At 38.5% G+C, this 20,432-nt stretch overlaps 1 protein-coding gene across 8 annotated transcripts in view; it reads left to right on the top strand.

Moving 5' to 3' along the window:
* Window positions 1–2,926: 2,926 nt before the first annotated feature.
* RBMS1 (RNA binding motif single stranded interacting protein 1) overlaps window positions 2,927–20,432 on the top strand; it is a 207,202-nt gene continuing 189,696 nt past the window's right edge. For 4 of the 8 annotated variants that reach the window (XM_023623002.2, XM_070241150.1, XM_023623000.2 and 1 more), the window contains exon 1: window positions 2,927–3,640. In XM_023623002.2, the coding sequence (XP_023478770.1) occupies window positions 3,566–3,640 (75 nt within the window). In that variant the 5' untranslated portion in view covers window positions 2,927–3,565. The remainder of the gene's footprint in view (window positions 3,641–20,432) is intronic. The other 4 variants (XM_070241158.1, XM_070241151.1, XM_023622994.2 and 1 more) reach the window with 2 other exon arrangements.

The raw sequence follows: 20,432 nt of genomic DNA, 5'->3' as shown, positions 1-20,432 counted from the left end.
CTAATTTAAAGAAATGAACTACAAAAAGCCATTTTTGGATAGTCAGAGAAAAACGAACGAGAACTGGGTATTAGCTGATCTTAAAAAATTATTGTCAATTTTGTTAGCTGTGATCATGATGTTGTGTTACCAGATAAAGTTCTTATTTGTTAGAGATAGATATTAAAATAGTTGCAGATGAAATGATATGACATTTGGGATTTACTTTAAAACACTCCAGAAAAATAAAAACGTGTGTGTGTGAAACAAGAATGACAAAATGTTGATAAATGTTGAAGCTGGGTATTAGGAACAGAGGGCTCATTATTCTATTCTCTCTACTTTTGTATTTGTTTGAAAATGATCATGATTAAAATTAAAAGCTGAGTTTTGTTTTTAAAATGTGTTAATATAAAATATAGTGAACATACAAAAGAGTCTATGAACCACATAATGAAAAATATTGAAACATAGTCCTATGTATTTACAACCCAGTGCAAAACATGGGACAGTACCATCTCTACAAGGTCCCTTTGGCCCACCCCTCAACATCTCACCCTTCCTCTCCCTCAGAGACAACCATACAAATACTTGTAAATACATGCAAATACATGCAAATGAAATTGAGTAACGCTATGCTGTTTTCTAATGAGGTGGTTGTACCAATTTACATTTCCTCCATAAGCAGTGTTTTCAAGACTTTCCCCTTTTCTATATCTTCACCAACTCTTAATATTTTCAGAGTTCTTAATTTTGGCCAAACTGGTGAGTGTGAAATGATATCTCATTATTATTTTAGTTTGCATTTCCTTTATTGCTAATGAGTGTGAGCATCTTTTCATATGTCATAGGGACATTTGTGCTTCCTTCTCTGTGAAATATACACATTCATTCTTTTGCTCATATTCTAACAAGTTGTTTTTCTTTTTCTTATTGATTTCAAGGAGTTCTTAATATATTCTGTATATTAACCTTTTGTAGTTATATGGATTACAAATAACTATTTTGAGTCTTGCTTTTTCATTTTCTTTATAGCATCCCTTGATGAATCAGTGTGCAGAATTTCAATATAGTCACACTGATTAATCTTGTACTCTTGGTCACTTTATTAAAGAAATCTTTCCCTACCTCAAGGTTATAAAGAGATTTTCCTATATGGTCTTCTAACAGCTTTACAGTTTTGTTTTTTACATCTAGGTCTTTAATTCACTTGAACTTTTTTCTTCCCCTTTTGTGAGGCAGGGTTCCAATTTCATTTTTTCCATATGGATTGCCAATTGACCCAGAATCATTTTTTGAAAAGCTCATTCTTTCTCCACTGCTCTGCAAGACCAACTGGGTCATAAATCAAGTGTCTACATAATTGTAGATGTGCTTCTGGGCTCTCTAAAACAGGCTGAATTTTCATCATCCAGAAAAAAATAGAACAGTCTAAGTTTGGTAATTTCCTTTCTCACCTCAAGCCTAGAACTTCTGAGATTGCTCTTAACTTGTTCTCTTCCTTTAGTCTCTCCTCCAAACCATCATTTCTAGTCCTCCCAGTTTCTTAAAGCACAAATTAGTTCATGTCCGTTCTCTGCTCAAAAACAGTAAAGAGTCCCGCATGGAAACAATAAAATGAAGTGTTTTAATCTCCTCTAGCTAGACGGTGAACCACTCCAACCTTCAGATTGGCATTAACCAACAGTGCCCACAATATAGCAGCTCAGTAAATACCAGTTTCCATAGAGGATTTCACATAAGTTAAATGTTCTCTCTCTCTCTTTTTTTTTAAGAAAACATGATTTGCCCCCCTGCATATCCAAATTGTTCTCATATGAACTTATTTATTTTGTTTTGTCAAAATGCATAAGCTAGAAATTTGTCTAAGTCATAAAAAGATTATAAAAGTTTTAGTTCACTATTTCATTGTTTTACATATCTTACTAAACCTGTTTTGAAATGTAATCATATAAAAATGTAACTGTTTAACAAAATCATGCATTCCATTTCACTTCGATTTACCTTTGTTAGGTTACCAAAACAGACTTTCGGAAAACCAAAATGACAAAACAAAGTAATCAAGATCTATTCAATAACAAATGAATTTTTCATTATATTTTATTAGATGTGCAAGAACTCCAATTTGGAGGTGCTTTCTTACTTATCCTACTTGTACATTTTGGTATTCTCTCTTTTTGAGCTAGAGTATAAAAGTCGTCTACAGGCTTCAGGGACCAATTAACTGCATTAAATTATATCCAGTTACGTAGTGAACTGAACCACTGCTGTCTGGGGCTGTCCAGAGCTGTGACAATTAGGAGATGGAGAGAGGCAGAAAGAGAGAGATTGATGTTATATGTCACTGAAGCACACTGCAACAATATGCCAGCGTGACTTTCAAAATGGCCTTAAAATATTCCAAACTCAGGGAGTTTCCTTGCTCCTGAGTGGGAGTTGACAGACTGTCTGGCAGCATTAGAAACAGGCAGAGAAAAGCTGATGTCTATATTGTGTCCTCTAATAATAACATTCTGCCTCTTTGCGGCATCTCCACCTTTAGAAGGATCCGGCTATTTGTTGTGAGGTGTGTGTGCGTTTGTCTGTGTGTGTGTGTGTGTGTGTGTGTGTGTCAGCGCGCGCGCGCGCGCGCGCGCGAGCTTTGCCTCTCCTTGTGTAAAGGGCATGATTTCACCTCTCACATCTGGGAAAACCAAACCGAAGGACACTAACCCTCCCAAGGTCACCTAGAAAATTAGTCTTGTGACCTGGGGGGAGTGGGGTTAACAGAACCCAGGTATCTCGACTCCAGCTTTGTGGTTGGGCACTAAATCACTTTCCTTCCCTTGTGGAAAAAAAAAATCATTGGGCGGGGGGAAGTGAGAGATTAATCAGATTTCCTCCTTTTTCTCCTTATCTCCCCTCCCCCTGACGGAGATAAAAACTCATGCAAGCCAACGAGGTGTCCACTCTCCAGTTCTTAAGCTGTGTCCCCCGAATTCAGCCCCTACCCCCCCGACACAAAGCGATTCGGGATCCTAGGATTTCTGCCCGTCCCACCGTGAGCCTGGGAGGTGAGGAGTGGTTAAAACTCAGCCCTCACCTCCAGCCGGTCCCTGCTCCGCGGCGCCCAAGCCCCGCCCCCGTCCGCCCTTCCCCCACGGCCTCGGCACGCCAGCCCCTCTCCCCTCTCCCAATCGGGCGCACCCACCCCAGATGCCGCTTGGCACCGAGCGCAGCCACCGCCGCCGCCGCCGCCGCAGCAACACTTTCCACTTGTATCGATCACCTCCCAGCCCGGCTCAGCCTGCTCGCCCGAGCGGAGCGCGGCCAGCGCACTAGCTCTTGGCAGCCCCGGAGCACTCGGGCTCCGGGAGGCAACTCCTTGGGAGCGCCCTGTCCGGGGTGCCCTCTGCGCTCTGCAGTGTCTTTCTCTCTGCCTGGGAGGAGGAGAAGGAGGAGGAGGAGGACGTCTGGTCCCGGCTAGGAGGTGGAGCAGCGGCAGCCGCCGCCGCCGCCGCCGCCGGAAAGGGAGAGGCAGGAGACATCGAGACTTGGAAACCCCAAAGTGCCCGCGACCCTGCACAGCAGGCTCCCTTCCAGCTTCATGGGCAAAGTGTGGAAACAGCAGATGTACCCTCAGTACGCCACCTACTACTACCCCCAGTATCTTCAAGCGAAGGTAAAGGGGCGCTGGGCGAGGGGGGGCTACCGGAGGAGGGGGCGCCGCGGGCGCGCGCGGCGAGCCCCGGTCGGCCCCGTTGGAGTTGATGAAAGGTTGCTAACTATAGCGCTGGCCTGGGCAGAGGCGGGCGGCGCGCGGGGCGGCGGCTGCCCGGGGAGCGGAGTGCGGGGATCGGGTTACAGCGAGCCGCTGGGGGAGAGACTAGACAGGAAAGAGCCGCCAGCCCCTTCCTGGCCCGGGAGGCGGGGAGGGTCGCGGGGCCGAGCGGCGCCCCTTGCCGAGCGTTGGCTGCTCGGCCGCCGACGCCTGGGGCCCGCGGCAGGACCCGCTGGCGGCGCGGTCGTCGACCCCTTCTCCTGGGCCTCGCCTCGCGAGCAGTAACTCTTGGCTTTCCTCGGAGTGGCGCGGAGCCTCCTGCCCCCCGGGGACGCCCCTCCACCTCCCGCGCGCGCGGTGACTGGGGCCAGGGGGGACGGAACATTTTCCTCCCCGCCTCCGGCCCTGCGCGCCCGCCCCTCGTCTTGATCTTTGTGCGGTGTGGCACTTTACCTGGTTACTGATTTCTACTTTTACGCTGGTGTTTTGGGTAGAAGGGTGGTCAAAGTTCACTCAGCGTTCATTGATGTCCCTTTTAATCTTCTCTGTGGCTTTTGCAAAGGAGGGATAATGGGCAGATTTCAGTGCAGAGAAAGAAGTGACTTTGTATTCAGTTTAGAAAAATACTACCTTATATGTTTACCACAGATCGATTTCCAATAGTGCTTTCTCAAAAGTGGCCTTGGCACGCTCTTAGGTAACACTGATGACGTGAAGCCATAGAAATTGTGACTGGCTTTCTAGGGACCCTGGGTACTTTGATAGTGGACCTATCTTATTTTTACAATAAGAATTTGATGCCTCTTGAAATCGTTAAAAAAACAAATTAGGTTCACGAAGAGGGAGGGTCTCACTGCTTTGGAAGCTTCTTCCGTAATTTGGGAGGGCGGAAGTTGGATGCATCAGCCTTCTTCTGCAATTAGCATCTCCTGTCTCGACTCCAGGTTCCCTTCTAGATCACAAAAGAATTAAGTATGGATGCAGTGTCTGAACTTTCTGTGGGAGATTGCAGTCTTGCCTTGCTTGCGGGCAGCGGGCATTTCTGGCCTGGTACAAAGAATCTCTGATTCAACCTTGATAAGCTTTTCTTTCTTACAGTGTGTGTGGTCCACTTTATGTACCTACAACATAGCTTTGTGTTTGTCCATGTAAAAAGGACACTTGTCAGCATAGAGACCAGCAATTTCCTAGCTCTCAAGGGCCTCATTTTCACTCCCCCAATTCTCGTTTTACTTTGGGTCGCCAGAAAGCAGCAAGATGGTAGCGGTAAGGATACCCGTTATTCATTTCTGTGTGGTCCCCACGTATTGTTTTCAGGGACTGGAGAGAGGTGCTCGTTTTTTGTGAGCTACATTGTGAATATAAGTTATTCAAAGAAATTTTGAGGCATAATCAATGCAGTACCTTTTAAATATCATATATGTTTAATGCACTTGTTTAAATTATGCAAGCATTGGGTGCCTAAAAGACAGCCTGTTCAACACTTAACTATATGAATAATAAATATATACACTCAGGTGAAGAAGAGAAAAGGCCATGTTTCTACAGGCACGTTCACCTTAGTAATTTTTATGTACCATTAGTAAGTTAGAAACCAAGTACATAGCATTTAATATAGCTAATGCAATGCCATTTGGCTCTTTTTGCCCCGTAAATAATTGAAGAGAGAAGCAAACGGCAAGAGCCTGCTCTAGTAATTAGGGTCGGATCCCAGAAAGCTTTAGGGCCCATTTTCTGAAAGTGTGCTTCCTGCATAAAGCATTTCATATTGATTTGTGTTACGGTAAATGACATTCTCAAAACATATCTTGTTGTTTCTACTCTGAAATCTGAAATCCTATTACTCTGAATCTCTTTGTTTCTGGAGAAAGACATACTCACTTGACCTATATAACAGGGTATTAAAGTTTGATAATTAAATCTAAATTCCCTATTGTAAAGTATCTTGATTATCTCAGAAAGGGACAACTCCCAAAATGCAAAGTGACTAGATGCAGATTTTAGGTAAGCACAGTTTGGAACACATAGCCCTTTTTTCCCCCCCTCCTTTACGTATCTGTTGGTGACATGGTAGTGTGAGTCATTAAAAAAAATAGACACTTTGTTTGATTTATAGTTAGTTTAAAAACAAATGTTGCCCAATCTACCTAAAGAGTTAATGAACTCACTTAGAATCTGTTGTCTACAGTGGTGATCCTTGCCTGCGTTTGTGTGTGTGTTTTAACCTTCCTGAAATATGGGATAGAAAACATCACTCTGTTTAAAGTACAGTGATGTGTTTGCCAGTCAGGGTTGTTTTGAAACTTCTATTTGGAAGCTCTATCAAACCTGAGGAATAGCACGTTGTTTACAGAGTGATATTTGACTTAAACTTGTGCTCAAGAGAAGGATGTGATTGTTTTGAACTGAGAAATAATAAACGAATGGAATTTCTTTTCATCAGAAGGAATAGATACCAATGAAAATGGCCCTTGAAAACGAGTTTTGTTACCATACTTTAAAAAGTTAACATATGTCAAATCATTCTTCTTGTGTTAATCGTCTAATTAGAGTCTGTTTTGGAAAATTTATTTAGTAGTTTTCTCCCATAAAAACATATTAGTTACTTCTACATTTTATTAAGAAGGACAAAAATTTGTGGAGCTGTATTGCAATGTATGACCGTGTTCGTGTGCTCTGTGCTTTGACAGAAAGAGAAAATCATTAAAGGATTACAGCTGCATTAAACAAAAAGTACATTCGAGGATGCTATGGAAAGGCAGGACATGGGTGGAAATGAAGGCGATTGTGAAATTTCTTAATACTTAGTGTAGAGTAACATAGATTTCAAGTAGCCTGATTTTACGTGCTTGTTGGGTACTCATATTGCTCTGTCAGGATGGTCTTACCACAGCAGGTTCTCTTTATCATCTGACATTCATTGTAAGATGTAGTTTGATGTAGCTTCGTAAGTATTAGCACGTGTTGTTCTAAAGGATTTTCTAAGTTATAAAATGACTATACTATGACAAATTTAATTTGGTATCCACTTTTCAGCTACACAGGAAAAATTCTGATAATTTGACATATTTTAACCTAAATATTTGGATGTACACATTTTCAGACGATGGCTTTACTTACTCTAAAGGCACCCCTTGAATCATGATCTGTTTATTTCAAAGATACTGTAACGTTCATGACTGCTAGTGCGTGTGTGCAAATATTTATGGGAATTGCAATACTTATTCTATTTCTTTTGAAAAAAGGGAAGTACAAAATGTTCTTTACGTGGTTAGTGAATAGCTTATACCAACTAAAAGCAATTTGAGGCATTTGTGATGTTTATTCATAGTTATCAAAATATATTTCTATAAAATATATCATATTGAAAGCTTGATTTTTAAGCTTTTCATGTGTACAACAGTATTGTTTTCTATATTAAAGAAATGTTTGTTTTAAAACAAAAGTTTGTTTTAAAGCCATTTTTGTTTAAGTGTATACCAAAGAACAAACCTGAACCTAGCTTCAAAATCTGAAAATTAGTAAGTGATGTAATTTGGGGTTCTTTTAATAAAGTCTAATAGACATACAGTTTTTCTGAATTGAATTTTTGCATGCATTAACTTTTCGTTGAAGTCCTTAGCCTTTTCTTAGTTGTAGTCAAATGAATATTGTGTCAGTCTGTTTCTCGAGGAATTAGGGGTCATGATTTGATACATAGAACTACTGAGTATATGAAGGTGGATTGGAGGGAGAGGCATGATATTAATAAGACTTGGGGTTCTTTGTGTCTTAAGAAGTAACCACATTTATGAGGTGAATAAAGTTTGCTTAAATGTATCTGTATAGTAATGCAATATTTTATGCCATGAATATACCTTATTTCCCTTAGGTGAGTGGGATATTGTGGCTCTCTGGAAGCAGTGTTGAAAGACTCAAGGTCATGGATATGTTAAAATGAAGATGCATTATAATGCAATATTGTAGCATCCTTTCCTCAGATAGCTGTTTCTTGTGAATTTCTCATAATACATGTTATTTTTTTATGTGTTGGGAACCAAATCTTAAGCTACTAGAAGGGAACAGGAAAATATAAGTGAAGAGAAGTAGGAAAGTATTCAATCGTTTATTATCAGTATAATTAGATACACTTACATGTTTGGCACTCTTGGCTTTGAGTTTAAATTCACATATAGGCAATTTCCGTGTAATATGCTTTCAAGAATTTTTTTTTTTTAAGCGTTACTGGTATATCGCTCAGGCTTTGTATTTTGCTTAATGGTTGATTGAAACTTGAAAATTATCCCAGCTTACTTAAAGAGTGGTGAAATTTTAAGTTAGGGATCTTTTAGCCAAAGACGAAGGTTATCTTTTTTCCTTTTCTTTTTACTAAAGAGAGAGTTGCAAGAAAAAATCGTTTTTTTCCCCCTGTATCTGCTTAACCAGTAAAAATCATGTGAGGAAGCTCTAGAATAGAAGGATAAGTGCTTAGTGAAAATGATATGGACACTTAAATATCACTCATTCTTTTTAAAGATGAGGAGTTTCGTGTCTAGTTTTTTATTGGATACTTAGTTCACTAAATTTATTTTCCCCTAGCGTGGGCTCCCTGTGTCACTGTGTCTCTTCAAAGGATCTCAACACCTTTCAGTTCTTTGCTGGATGCACACAACAGTAGGTATTAAATAAATGCTTGTTAGTGACTATTATTATTCTGGATAAGTACATGAAAAATTACTGTAGACCAGAAAAAAATTATAGGCCAAAATCTACAAATATAACACTCCAGCTTAAAATTTTCTAATGAAATCTCAATATAGTTTGTTTTGTGTTTTATTTATCGTGTTCCCATAATAAAAACTTCCAAATGTTTTATGAATTAAGATAAATTGCATATCAGTTGGTCACTGCTTAATTTATGGAATCAAAACTATCTTTCTGTGCCATCTTTATTAAAAAATGTGGTGCCAGAAAAAAATCTCGTAGTATTATGTTGGAGGAAGAAATGCTCCCCGTGGTGAATTGGTGACTCAGCCTGTCTTTGCTTCTTATCAATGGCCCCACCAACACAGTGCACACTTTTTCCTGCTTAATTTTCAAGGAAATCCCTCTTTCAGTATATTTCAGACTTGGTAAAAACATTTATTCATTTAATGGATAGTAACTAAAATATAAACTAGCACTGAGGTGTTCAGAATTAATAGCTATCTCAGTTACTGACTGTTGCATAACCCTAAACATGACATTCAGCCATTAAGGTTTTTATCCCATTCGTTGGGATATTGTAGGAATAAGCAAGAATATATCAAGTTGCTCTCAAGTGGAAATGTTTTATTTGATGTAACATGGCTTATTATAACGAAAATGTAGTAATGATATGTCAGTGATTTAAATGCAGTGCTATGATATTTGGTATAAAATCAAAGCATATATTCAAAATTGAATGTTGAGCTTGGGGATTTTGTGTGGATGAATTTAAATGTTCTGTTTTTTCTGCTGTATCGTTTTAATGAATAAATAGTAAAACCTGATGTAACTCGGCTGTGCCTCCTGAGAGGCAGCACTTGGATGATACAGATGTTTACCTCTGAGAGTATGGTCAGATGACACACAGCGAAATGTCTTCTTAGAACCGCGTGTGTCGAACACATGCACATTTGAGCACACGCAAATTTGATAACAGAAACTAAAGATTTCTCAGTCAGGTAGATATGAGGGGAAACGTTTAAAGGGGATGATGCCACTAAGCCAACAACAAACTGAACATGTATCTCCCATAATCAAATTCCTTATTTTTGCTTAATGCATCTAGTCTCCTTAACATAATTATATGAATATTTTAATTTTTCAAGCAAGCACTGGAAAATAGGCATGTCAAAGATGATGAGAGAGAGAGAGACACAAGGAGAGTGCAAAAATCAACATCCTAGACCTCCTAGGGGAAACAGTGTCTAAAATTGAACATTATCCTTCTCCATTCGTTGTCTTTTAGCTAATTCTTAAATGGATGCCTTTTGTTGTTTTAGAGGATGGGGAATAGTTTTGTGGATGATGAATATGAAAACCTAGATTCTACAAGAGAGATTTGATGGTAAGATGAACAGTTAACTTGCTTATAAATCTGATACTGTAAACACACAAAATCAATGTCTGGTGGATGCTTTCCTACATTGGCTGTAACATCTTTATTCTGGAATTAGGTTAAGTTTTAAGCTAGTAGCTTGTTGGAAAATTGCTGAGGCTTATGAAGGGCTAGAATACTAACTAATCGATTGGGTTTCCTGAGTGCCCCCAAAGCAGCGTTCTCTGCGCTTGACATTGGGAAAGGATAAGGAGTTTAATATCTGGTCCCTGCTCTCGAGCATCTCACCAGGGAAGACAGAATAGACACCGTACAAGAAACAAGTGAAGAATACTTATAAAACAGTAAACCCAGGAAGGCAGCATACCAACCAAGGGTCTGAGTTAACAGAAAAGCACTAAGATCTATATGTGGGATTAAGAAGAATGCCATGCGTTTTGTGAGAAAACAGTGCTAATAAAAGCTACAGTAAATCTGGGAATTTTAAAAAGAAATTAGACTGTAATGAATGAAAATTTCTTGAATTGATAATCAGCATTGTTTTGCATTTTTTCTGCTTTATAATCCTCTTATGAGTACTTAGAATTTTAAACAATAACTTTTTTTGTACTTTATTTTAACTCCTTCCCCTCAGAGTTTCATATTCAATTACCTTATTTTACATTATTATTTTCCACTGTTATGCTTTATAAATGTGCTGTAGGTCAACCTATTAGCTTGTGACAGGCTGAGAATATAATCCTTAAATCATACAGAATGGTTATACAGAAATATTACTTTTATTATTTTAAACCAATTGAAGTGATGTTTATTTGTTCTAATTCATTAGCCTTGCTCATGGCAAAGGGGAAAAAATAAGTTTGGGGTTTTGTTATGCTGCTAATTAGATCATTGTGTGCCTGCAATCTACACATTGATAATATATCTAATGTGAGCTGGCATTTCTTCAGAAAATAGTAGATTTCTTATTATTTCTGATCTTTTGTAAATATAGCCATTTATTCTCCTTATTTGATCATTATGTAGCTTTAATTCATTTAAAACAAGCTGTTATTCACCTCTGCGAATGGAACTAAGTCCTTCAGGAGTCATGTTGTCCTCTGGTAGACCTTAGTGTGGGACACAGAACCCATCCCTCTGGCTGCCCGTTGAACAACACGAACTATTGGGCTGCTGGGTCCCAGATAAAGAGCGACACCAGGGAAAGGTTGTGTACCAAACCAGATCATTTCACAGATTATATGGAATTATTACTGATCTTGAAGGAAAAATGCTTCGTTTCAGCTCTGCAAGTGTGGACCCATTTTATATGATACCAGTTTTTTTTTTAAGTTGAAAAATATAATAATTAGAATGGGCAGAATTGGATGGATATATCATGGAATAGTTGCTCTTCACTTGAGTTTCTTGGGGGGAAAAATCAAAGTTGCCAAAATAAATTTAGATTATAAGTTGACATTTATGTTATACTCAAGCTCTTCAACCCAGCCCTGGTGGTCTAGGTGGTTAAGCTTCGGCTGCTGTGGTCCCGGTTCCTTTTCCCGTCAGGGAACCCCACTACCCATCTGTTGGTTGTCATGCTGTGGCGGCTGCGTGTTGTATTGCTGAAATAGACTTGGAAAAAAGGACCTGGGCTCCTACCTCTGAAAAAATTGGCTATGAAAACTCTGTGAATAGCAGCAAGCATTGTCTGATACAGCTCTAGAAGATGAGAGGATGGTGCAAAAAGACTGGGCAGGATTCTGTTCTGCTGAACACAGGGTCAGAATTGACTCCACAATTCTAATAAAAAGGGTCTTCAGATGACACTATACTGCTTTCCCTGTTTAACACTTTTTAAACATGGTGATTTTGAGAGTTGCAATTGGGAGTATTTTTGTGCTGGGGACTCTCTAAACCCTTACCTGTAGAATGACAATGAAATATCTTCACTGTAAAATAAAGTCTCAGGTTACAATATTTGGCTATAAGGAAAAGTAAATTTTATTAGAAATTTCTAATACTGTTAACTTTACTTTTGTCTTCTCAACAGCAATATGGATTCATCACCAAACAAGCTTTTGACACATGCAGACATTTATAAAAAGAAAAGTTTGCCAGTTTTTATTTTCAGGTCATTAAGTGAAATTCTCCCAAGGCCTTCTCTACTTTCTACAAAGCACAGCTTTGATTAATTTCATTGTTTTAAAAATGGAAATCTTAAAAGGTTCCTACTCTCAGCCTCTTCATAGGTTTCATTCCACATGATCACTTGCCTGCTTTTATTAAGCAGCAACAACACCACAACACAGAAAGAATTGGCTACCGGGGAAACTTCTATGGCAAAAATTCTATAGCTGAGCAGATGATGTTTTCTAAGGCTCTCCGTGATTTGTGTAATGATTTATACCGTAACTTACAAGGATTTGTATTTCCAACAGGTTTTGTTCCAAGAAGTTCACTTGTCAGTTCCTTAGAATTTGAAACTCATTTCCTGTAATTCGTATATAAGGGCCTGCAAAGTGGGAATGGGTGGGGATAAAGTCCCTTCTATTTTTTTCCCCTACTCCCTGCTTCTTCTCCCTTCTCCCCCGCTCCTCTGCCCCACTTTTCTTCCTGCACACTGAGAGCAGTGTTACTCTGGACTTATTTCTAACCAGCTACAGGTGTGTGCGTTACTGGTTGATTCACCAGGGTGCTTGTCACATATAAGCTCCTCCCACTGCATCTTCCCAAATCAGGGACCAAGTGTGCCTGACTTAATTTGGCTAAAAATATCTTTACTACCTCTTAATGCTACAGATTATGATTAAGAATTTGCTAACTACAATTGCCTCTTTGAATTGGATTTTCTTTCTGATTCCTTATCCAATTTTATATGGAAATTTTAAATAAAATTTTATTTGGTGATATGTAAACATGTTATAGAAGCACAGACGTGATGTAATACTTTGAACAAAAGAGAACATAATTAGCATAATAGAAAGTATTTTGATGATAAATGTGTACTCCTAATGAGATTGGAATTTAAATATGACAGTGAAATGATAAGCTGTTTGCATTTTTTCTTCACCAGTACTAAAATTTAAAATCACTCATAACTATTTTTTCCCTTTCTTGAATATTTCACAAACCGTTCTTTGTCTAAAAATAATAACAAAAGTTATTGTGCTTTTTTTAATTTGCAAAAGACTGAAAAAAGATGTTTCTCACTTGGTAATAGTTCCTCAGATTTTAATTTTAATAGCAGAAATCTTAAATGTTGGTTTTGATTGTTTTCTTTTTTTTAAGAATAGATTATATCTTAACATATAAATAGGATTTAAAATGACAGTGGGTGATATCTGGTGTTCTCTTCTACCCCTCTGTCTCTGTCACAGAATTCAAATTCATGTTTCAGCAGTGCAGGATGTTCTTCAGCGTACATCCTTTGAGCCTTCGAAATTTGATTTGACTGTGTGGTCTGATGATAGCACGTTCAGATGAGTGCATTGTGATAGTAATCTCTGTGTCTGGGCCCTAATGAACATCTGCTTTCTAGGGCACCACGGCAGCACCTTCCTTTGTTTCCTCTTCTTTTGCCTTTTTGATTTGAATCTTGTTAAACCCTGCAAATGGGGTTGTTTTTCAATATGCAGATGCTCCTATCTCCTTCTTTTGGGGAAAAAGAAAAGCCAGATATTTTTAAAATATGAATACATTGGGAATTTAAAAGGAGTCTGCAGGAAGCAAGCATACAGCTACAGTTCTACTATTGACAACTCAGACATGTTGTACTAGAATCATATAGTTAAGATCATATAGTGGGAACTACCTGGGCAGGCATTGTGTTAGGCCTATTGTATTAGGAAGGTGCAAATATGTAAATACGACATGATTCGTGCCATTGTGCAACACAATGGAATAATTTTATTTACTTGTTTATTTAAAATTTTTATTGAGTTAGACATTCATATAGTATAGTGTACAAATTTTAAATATATAGATTGACAATACTCATGTAATGGTCACCCAGGTCACTATATAACATTTTTAGCACCCAGAAAGCATCCTCTTGCCCCTTCCCAGTTTGCATTCCCCAGAGTAGCCACTAGTCTTCTGTCTTGGTAGATTGGTTTTGCCTGTTCTTGTGCCTCATAAAAATGAAATCCTATAGTACATATCCTTTTGTGTCTGGCCTCTTTAGCTCATCATTATTTTGGTTTGATTCATCCATGTTGTTATGTGTAGCAGTTGTTGGTTCTTTTTTAATGCTATGTAGTATTCCATCACAGAGTATACCGCAATTTATTTATCTGTTCTGCTATTAATGGGCATTTGGATTATTTCAGTTTGCAGTTATTATGAGTAAAATTGCTGTAATTATTCGTGTTCATATCATTTGGTCAACCTCTGCATGTACTCGTAAGCGAGGAACTGGTAGATCATAGGATATATCTCTGTTCAGCTTTGGTAGATATTGCCAGTTTTTTGCTCTGACATGGTCTCAAGCAAAGCGTGAGAAATCTAATTGCTCTGCATGTCGCTAACACTTGGTATTGTCATTGTTTTTATTTTAGCCCTTCTGGTGGGTGGTATCTCATTATGGTTTTAATCTGCATTTCCCTGAGGATTGATGCTATTGAGTGATTTTTCATATATTTCTTGGCCACTTGGATAGCCTCTTTTGTGAAGTGTCTTTCAAGTTTTCTGCTCACTTTTTAAAAATAACAGCTTTATTGAACATAATTCACATAATGTACAACTCAACCTTTTGCTCACTTTTTATATTGGGTTGTCCTTTTGATTGGTTTGTAGGTTTTTAAATATAGTCTGGATGCAAATCCGTCAGATAAATGTATGAGAATGTCTTCTCCCAATTTTCAGTTTTCCCTTTCACTGTCTGATTAGTATCTTTTAATGAATAGAAGTTCTTAATTTTAAAGAAGTGCAATTTACCCATCCGTTATGATCATTGCTATTTGTGTCTTGTTTAAGAAATCTTTGCTTACTTTAAGGTCATGACGATGTATTCCTATATTTTTCCCTAGAAGCTGTATTTTACCTTTCACATTGAGGTCTGTACTCCATTTCTAATTAGTTTTTGTGTTTGGCATAGATAGGGACAAGATTTTTTTTCCCACATATGAATATCTAATTGATCCAGTACCACTTACTAAAAAGACATTTTCATTTTCCCCTTTGAATTTTACTGTTACCTTTATTGTAAATCAGGTGACCGCATTTATGTCTTTTTCTGACTTTTTGTTTTGTTCCATATGTATCTTTGTGTCGATACTATACAGCCTTAATTGCTGTAGCAATGTATTAAGTGTTTATTTTTTGAAGCATCTTAACTATTCTAGATCCTTTTCATTTCTTTATAAATTTTAGAATCTGTTTGTCAATTTCTATAAAAAAGAAATCTGATAGGATTTTTATTGGAATGGCATTAAATCTATACATCAATTTTGGGAGAATTAACTTCCAAACAGTTAAGTATATCTCTTCTTATTTATTTATGAACTGACCACTTTTAAGTAATTAATAGTAAAACACAATGGAAAATTCTAATTGTTTTAAGTGCTTGTTTCGTAAATACATCCAATAATTTCTTCAAGATCTGTAGTATGATAGGTGGCATACACTCTGTTAAGAAGATTATTCTTTTAAAGAGGGAAGGGAATGTATATTATCAGAGATCAAAATTAATTTTGGAAAGTAGCTTACTAACTGAAATTTACCCTTTCAGAACAGATGATATTCTTTTTAATTTTTCTTGAATGCATCTCAAAATATGACTATGTTTCTTCTTTACACTTTTTATTCTCCTTTTGAGGCTTTGTTTGATTGATGCTGTGAAGTCCCATCACCCTGTCTTATATATTTATAAGCATAATGATAAATTGAAAATTAGTTGTGTTTGGAGAATTTTCTGACATCCCTTGTAATTTTTCAGTATGCCCCGGATATTGTGAAAACAAAGATGGGGAATTGCTGCTTAGATACTAACTTCTAAGCAGTAGAGCGTGCTGCTCTGTGGGCTTCAGATCGTTCAAACTTTTTCTTAGATGTTCTAGAAATCTTTCATATATGTTTTTCATGCTTTATATTTAAGATTTGAAAGCTTTGATTATTGCTGTATTTAGCCAGCCAAAAACAACTACATAGAGCTTTCAAAGCTTATTAGCTCTGGCTAGGTTAGCTTAGGTTGAGAAGGAAGTTGAACGATGGCTTCTGAAGTTCCTTTCAACTCTAAATTTTATGATTCTGGGAATTTGTAACATCCAAGAATCACAGAATGTTAGAACTGGAAGGAACTTTAAGATAATCTGGCCCAAGCGTCTCATCTTACAGATGAGGAAAGCTACCCAGAGTGAAGAGACAGCAATAGAGCTCCAGAGGGTTGGGGGCAGTGGCAGGAGGGCCAGAGATGGAGAGGGTGGCAGCCTGACCTCATATGACAGTCAGTGCAGTGACCTAAAGAGGAAGGAAGGAGAAGGGAGGCCACACACAGCTTTAGCGGCCATGCCAGGAAATTTATCACCAAGGTTGGACTGGGGTGTGAATGAGGCCAGCAGCATCAGCTGGTGTCTAATGAGGAATCAGTCGTGGTCACTCAGTCTGAGATCACTCCAGCAGGTAGGGCTGCCCAGACTTCTGCCTGTCCTTCCACCAGCACAGCCGCTTCTCCTGGTTTGCCAGAACAGTGTTCAGAGCTGAGTGTGCTTTGTTCTCATGTTTCTGACTTTGCAGATTAGCTGGGTAGCCCAGAGCGCATCCTCCATGGCTTCTTAACCTGTTCAGGGCCTTGTTCTGTTTCTGGATTTTTCTTGACAACATTCCTAAGAGTCTTTGATTTTAGAGCCCTGAGTCTGACGCCAAAACCCTCTTGCTTTTTCAGCATGCCTAGAGCTTTCCCGCACTGGCAAAATAGACTCCAGTCTACTTCATTCCTGCAAAATTTCCTCTGTCCTGCCATCACTACCTGTTATAACCTGTTTGGTCACCAAAAAAAGCCCCAGAGAGGCTCTGATTGAACCTTCTTTATTTGTTGAAGCCAACCCTCTTGTTCACCACTCTGACGGGAACCACGTTCTTCCTAATGCCCAGCGCTCCACCCTAGTCTCTGGTATCTCTTATTTTTTATGAAATATTTGAACACAGTTGGCAGCCTTTAGCACTAGTCAGACGATGGGGCTTCAGGAGCTCTGTTTCCGTCAGTTATGTGGAGAACCTTGGAAAAACAGAATGCAAGTAGGTGGCATCAGCAAACCCATTGTGCTGCTGGGACACAGCTTTTCCCTCATTAGATACACTAGCTGAAAATATTGTGCCTGCTATATGCTGCGCATTAGGGAAATCAAATATAGGAGAAATTGAGATATACAGTGGTCCCCCCTTATCCATGGAGTATACTTTCCAAGACCCCCCAGTGGATGCCTGAAACTTCGGATGGTGTGCAGTGTGGATATGTAGGATAAAGGGGTGATTCACACCTGGGACAGAGCGGGACAGTGCAAGATTTCATCGTACTGTGCAGAACAGCACGCAGTTTAAAACTTAGAAATTGTTTATTTCTGGAATTTTCCATTTAATGTTTTCAGACCCTGGTTGACCATGGGTAACTGAAACTGTGGAAAGCGAAACCATGGATAAGGGAGGACTGTATTAAGGATATAAAAGAGAATGATTTTTGCACGGTTTACAAAACGATTCGCCGGTGAAAATGCCTCCTGAGTTCATTTCCATATTTCAGGGATTATTCCAGGTCACTAAGTCTTTGACAGAAAGTATAATTTAGAGTTAAGCCATCAGGAACTCTGGTTTATTAAAGATTAATTAGATATTAAGAAAAATAGTTTGTGAAATAATTTCTTAAGTTAGTTGGAAAGGATGGGTTCATTTTGCTGTATTTGATTTAAACCCAGCTTCTTAGGAGTGAAGGATTGAGGAAAGCAAGATCCAACTGTCACTGGCTTCATTTTGTTCTCACTGTTTCAAGAGTCCTCTGTGCTGATTGATTTTGTCCCTGTAAGAGTGTGGAGCTGTAACTGGTGAACTCTGGAAGCCCTGGATGCACAGAAGGACATGACAGAAAGGGCTGTGGGCAATTTAAAGTCACGTTAGGGCCTCTATATTATCTGTAACAAAACCAATTTGTTTGCGGATCATTATTAGTTGACAAGTGTCAGAGTCAAGGAGGTTTCCAGTGTGGAGTATGTTTGAAGACTGGAAAGACACGTGCCTTTTTAAACATTTTAGCTTCCCTTTTTTACAGAGCTGTTGACTGTTTGGGCTAGAAAGTTCTCTAAGTGGGATCAAGTGAAGCATCTTAAACAACATTGTTGATCCAACACATTTTGCTGTTAACAATGGTCATGTGTAAGTTGCTCTGAATCGCTCCGAAAACACAGCAGTACCCTTGTATTTGGATTCTCCTTACTTCTTTAATATTCAACAATGAAAGATAGGCGTGCTTGACACCTTAGAAGTCCTGTGCATTATTTGTCTGAGTTAAACATGTACATATTCAGTCAGGGTGACCTAAAGTGTAAAAGGAAAGTTAGGGTTCCAGTAAGCACTTGAATAATTGTTATCCGTAGAAATACAGGGAATTTCCTTTCTGATCCAAGTTTACTTCCTAAACGAAAAGTTTCTGATTTTAGCACCTTTTATCTGTCTTCCTCAACATGTTATGAAGCTTTTGAGCACAATTTACCCACATTTTAAAGAATATACAGACAAATTAAGGCAGATATAGCAAATTCTTTGTTGGTTATATACTCACTCTTAGCTTATAAAGTCTTATTTTTAGGATGTTTAAAAGATGGAGATGTGAGACTAATTTGATATTTCTTTGTCTGATTATATTTTAACTTTCACTCAGTGGCATTTCATTTAGACTATACTGTATAATAAATTTCCATTATCATATAATTTACATGTTGGGGGGAAAGACTGAAAAAAGTCAGAAGATATCAGGAAAGAAAAAGCATGGCATGAAGATATATGTATATTTAGTAACAGTTCGATGTAGCATTTTGTTAACAGTAATTTGTGTACACGTGGTCTCCTTTATAAGAATGTAACATTCTTAATATATCATGTTCATTTTTGTGCCTATTACAATGCTTTGCACATGGTAGGTAATTAATAAATGTTTATTAAATTGAATCTGTACTTTTTGTTTACTAACATGGTAAAGAGAAATATGAAGCACGGCCAGAATTCTTCAGGGATGAAATGCTTCTGCTTAAAATACACACATGATTAGGATCAAAACAGGCTTTTAGTCTAAATCACCTAAATAATTTTCTCAATCTCAAGACTTACTATTCAACTCCTTGTTCGTACCTAGAAGGCTATCACTCTTCCTAGTCTAGTTTGTCATTGTCATAGAAGTACTTCATGAAATATAAAAACAAAATATTCAATGACTATCTTAAGTTAAATATAGCAAATATAATGTGTATAGAGATGGATGGTCCATTAAAATGAAAATTTCTACTCTGTAAGTGTAGTTTTTTGAATTACATGTGGATGGGGTGTTATTATTAAAAAGCAGTTGAATTTTTTAAGAAGACTACATTTCTAAGAACGATATTTCCTAGGATTAGCTGGAATCTAAGGGCCTAGAACTGTCTGAAAGGATATATGACTATATTTGTCAGGGTTCTGACAAGAAACATGGCATACTTAAACTTGGTATTTAATGGATGCTTAATAAACAAGAATACTCACAAATGTGTTGGCAGGACCAAAAAGGGGTAATGACGTATTCTGAGGCCAGCAAAAGATGGGCACCTTTACTATTCAGGATCTGAAGGGCAAGGGATGGGAGCAGTTACCGGAACCTAGAGGGGTAGCCCTGGGAAGAGGGCTGCCTGAGAGGAGCAGTGACCTTCAGCTGGGGACCAAGGCCAACCCATGTTGGGCAGACATCCCTCACTCTCCTCCCACCTTTGGAGCTCCTGCCATTGCCTCTAGGTGGAACCAATAGGAAGCGGGAGGGAGGACGATCTCTTTGATGCAGGGCATTTCTGGTGAGCCTCCCAGGGCACAGAATAGGGTGGAGAAGGTGGAGAGTAAACAGAGGGATGGGGATCAGTAAATATTTGTTGAATAAGTGAAAGAGTGCTTACTGCTTTTCCTCTTTCAAGTAACAGTGCTGCTTATTTCTTAAAAATCTGCATTATTACTCAAATGAGATAAGCTGTATTTAGTAGGGTGCCTGCTGTGTGCAAAGCATTTTGCCAGGCCTGTTGCTATCCATAGAGGATAACTTTCTAACGAAATTAGCTGCTGGTGGAGTTGTACCTTGCTTTACATAATAGATGATACTGAAAACAACCAAACGAGTGTTGACATTAAATACTTTGAAGTGACGTTATAAAGAATCCAAAGAACCTCATTTCAAATAAATTTGGGAAGCTTGCTTTTTAAAGCAATCGTGTAGTTCAGCCCTGTCCAGTAGAAGTTTCTGTGATGATGGAAGTGTTCTATATCTGCACTGTCTGTTACAGTGGCCACTGGCCCCATAGAGGCTATTAGGCACTTGAAATTTGGTAGTGTGGCTGAGTAACTGAATTTAAAATTTTTAGCCACATGTGGCTAGTGGCTTTCCTATTGGACGATGCAGCTATAGTAGATTGTTAAGTAAGTATACACTAT

Source organism: Equus caballus, chromosome 18 (genome assembly GCF_041296265.1).
Source record: "Equus caballus isolate H_3958 breed thoroughbred chromosome 18, TB-T2T, whole genome shotgun sequence".
In the NCBI taxonomy this organism is placed as follows: domain Eukaryota; kingdom Metazoa; phylum Chordata; class Mammalia; order Perissodactyla; family Equidae; genus Equus; species Equus caballus.
The sequence above is the reverse complement of the archived record's forward strand: the minus strand, read 5'-3'. Positions and strand labels throughout refer to the sequence as shown.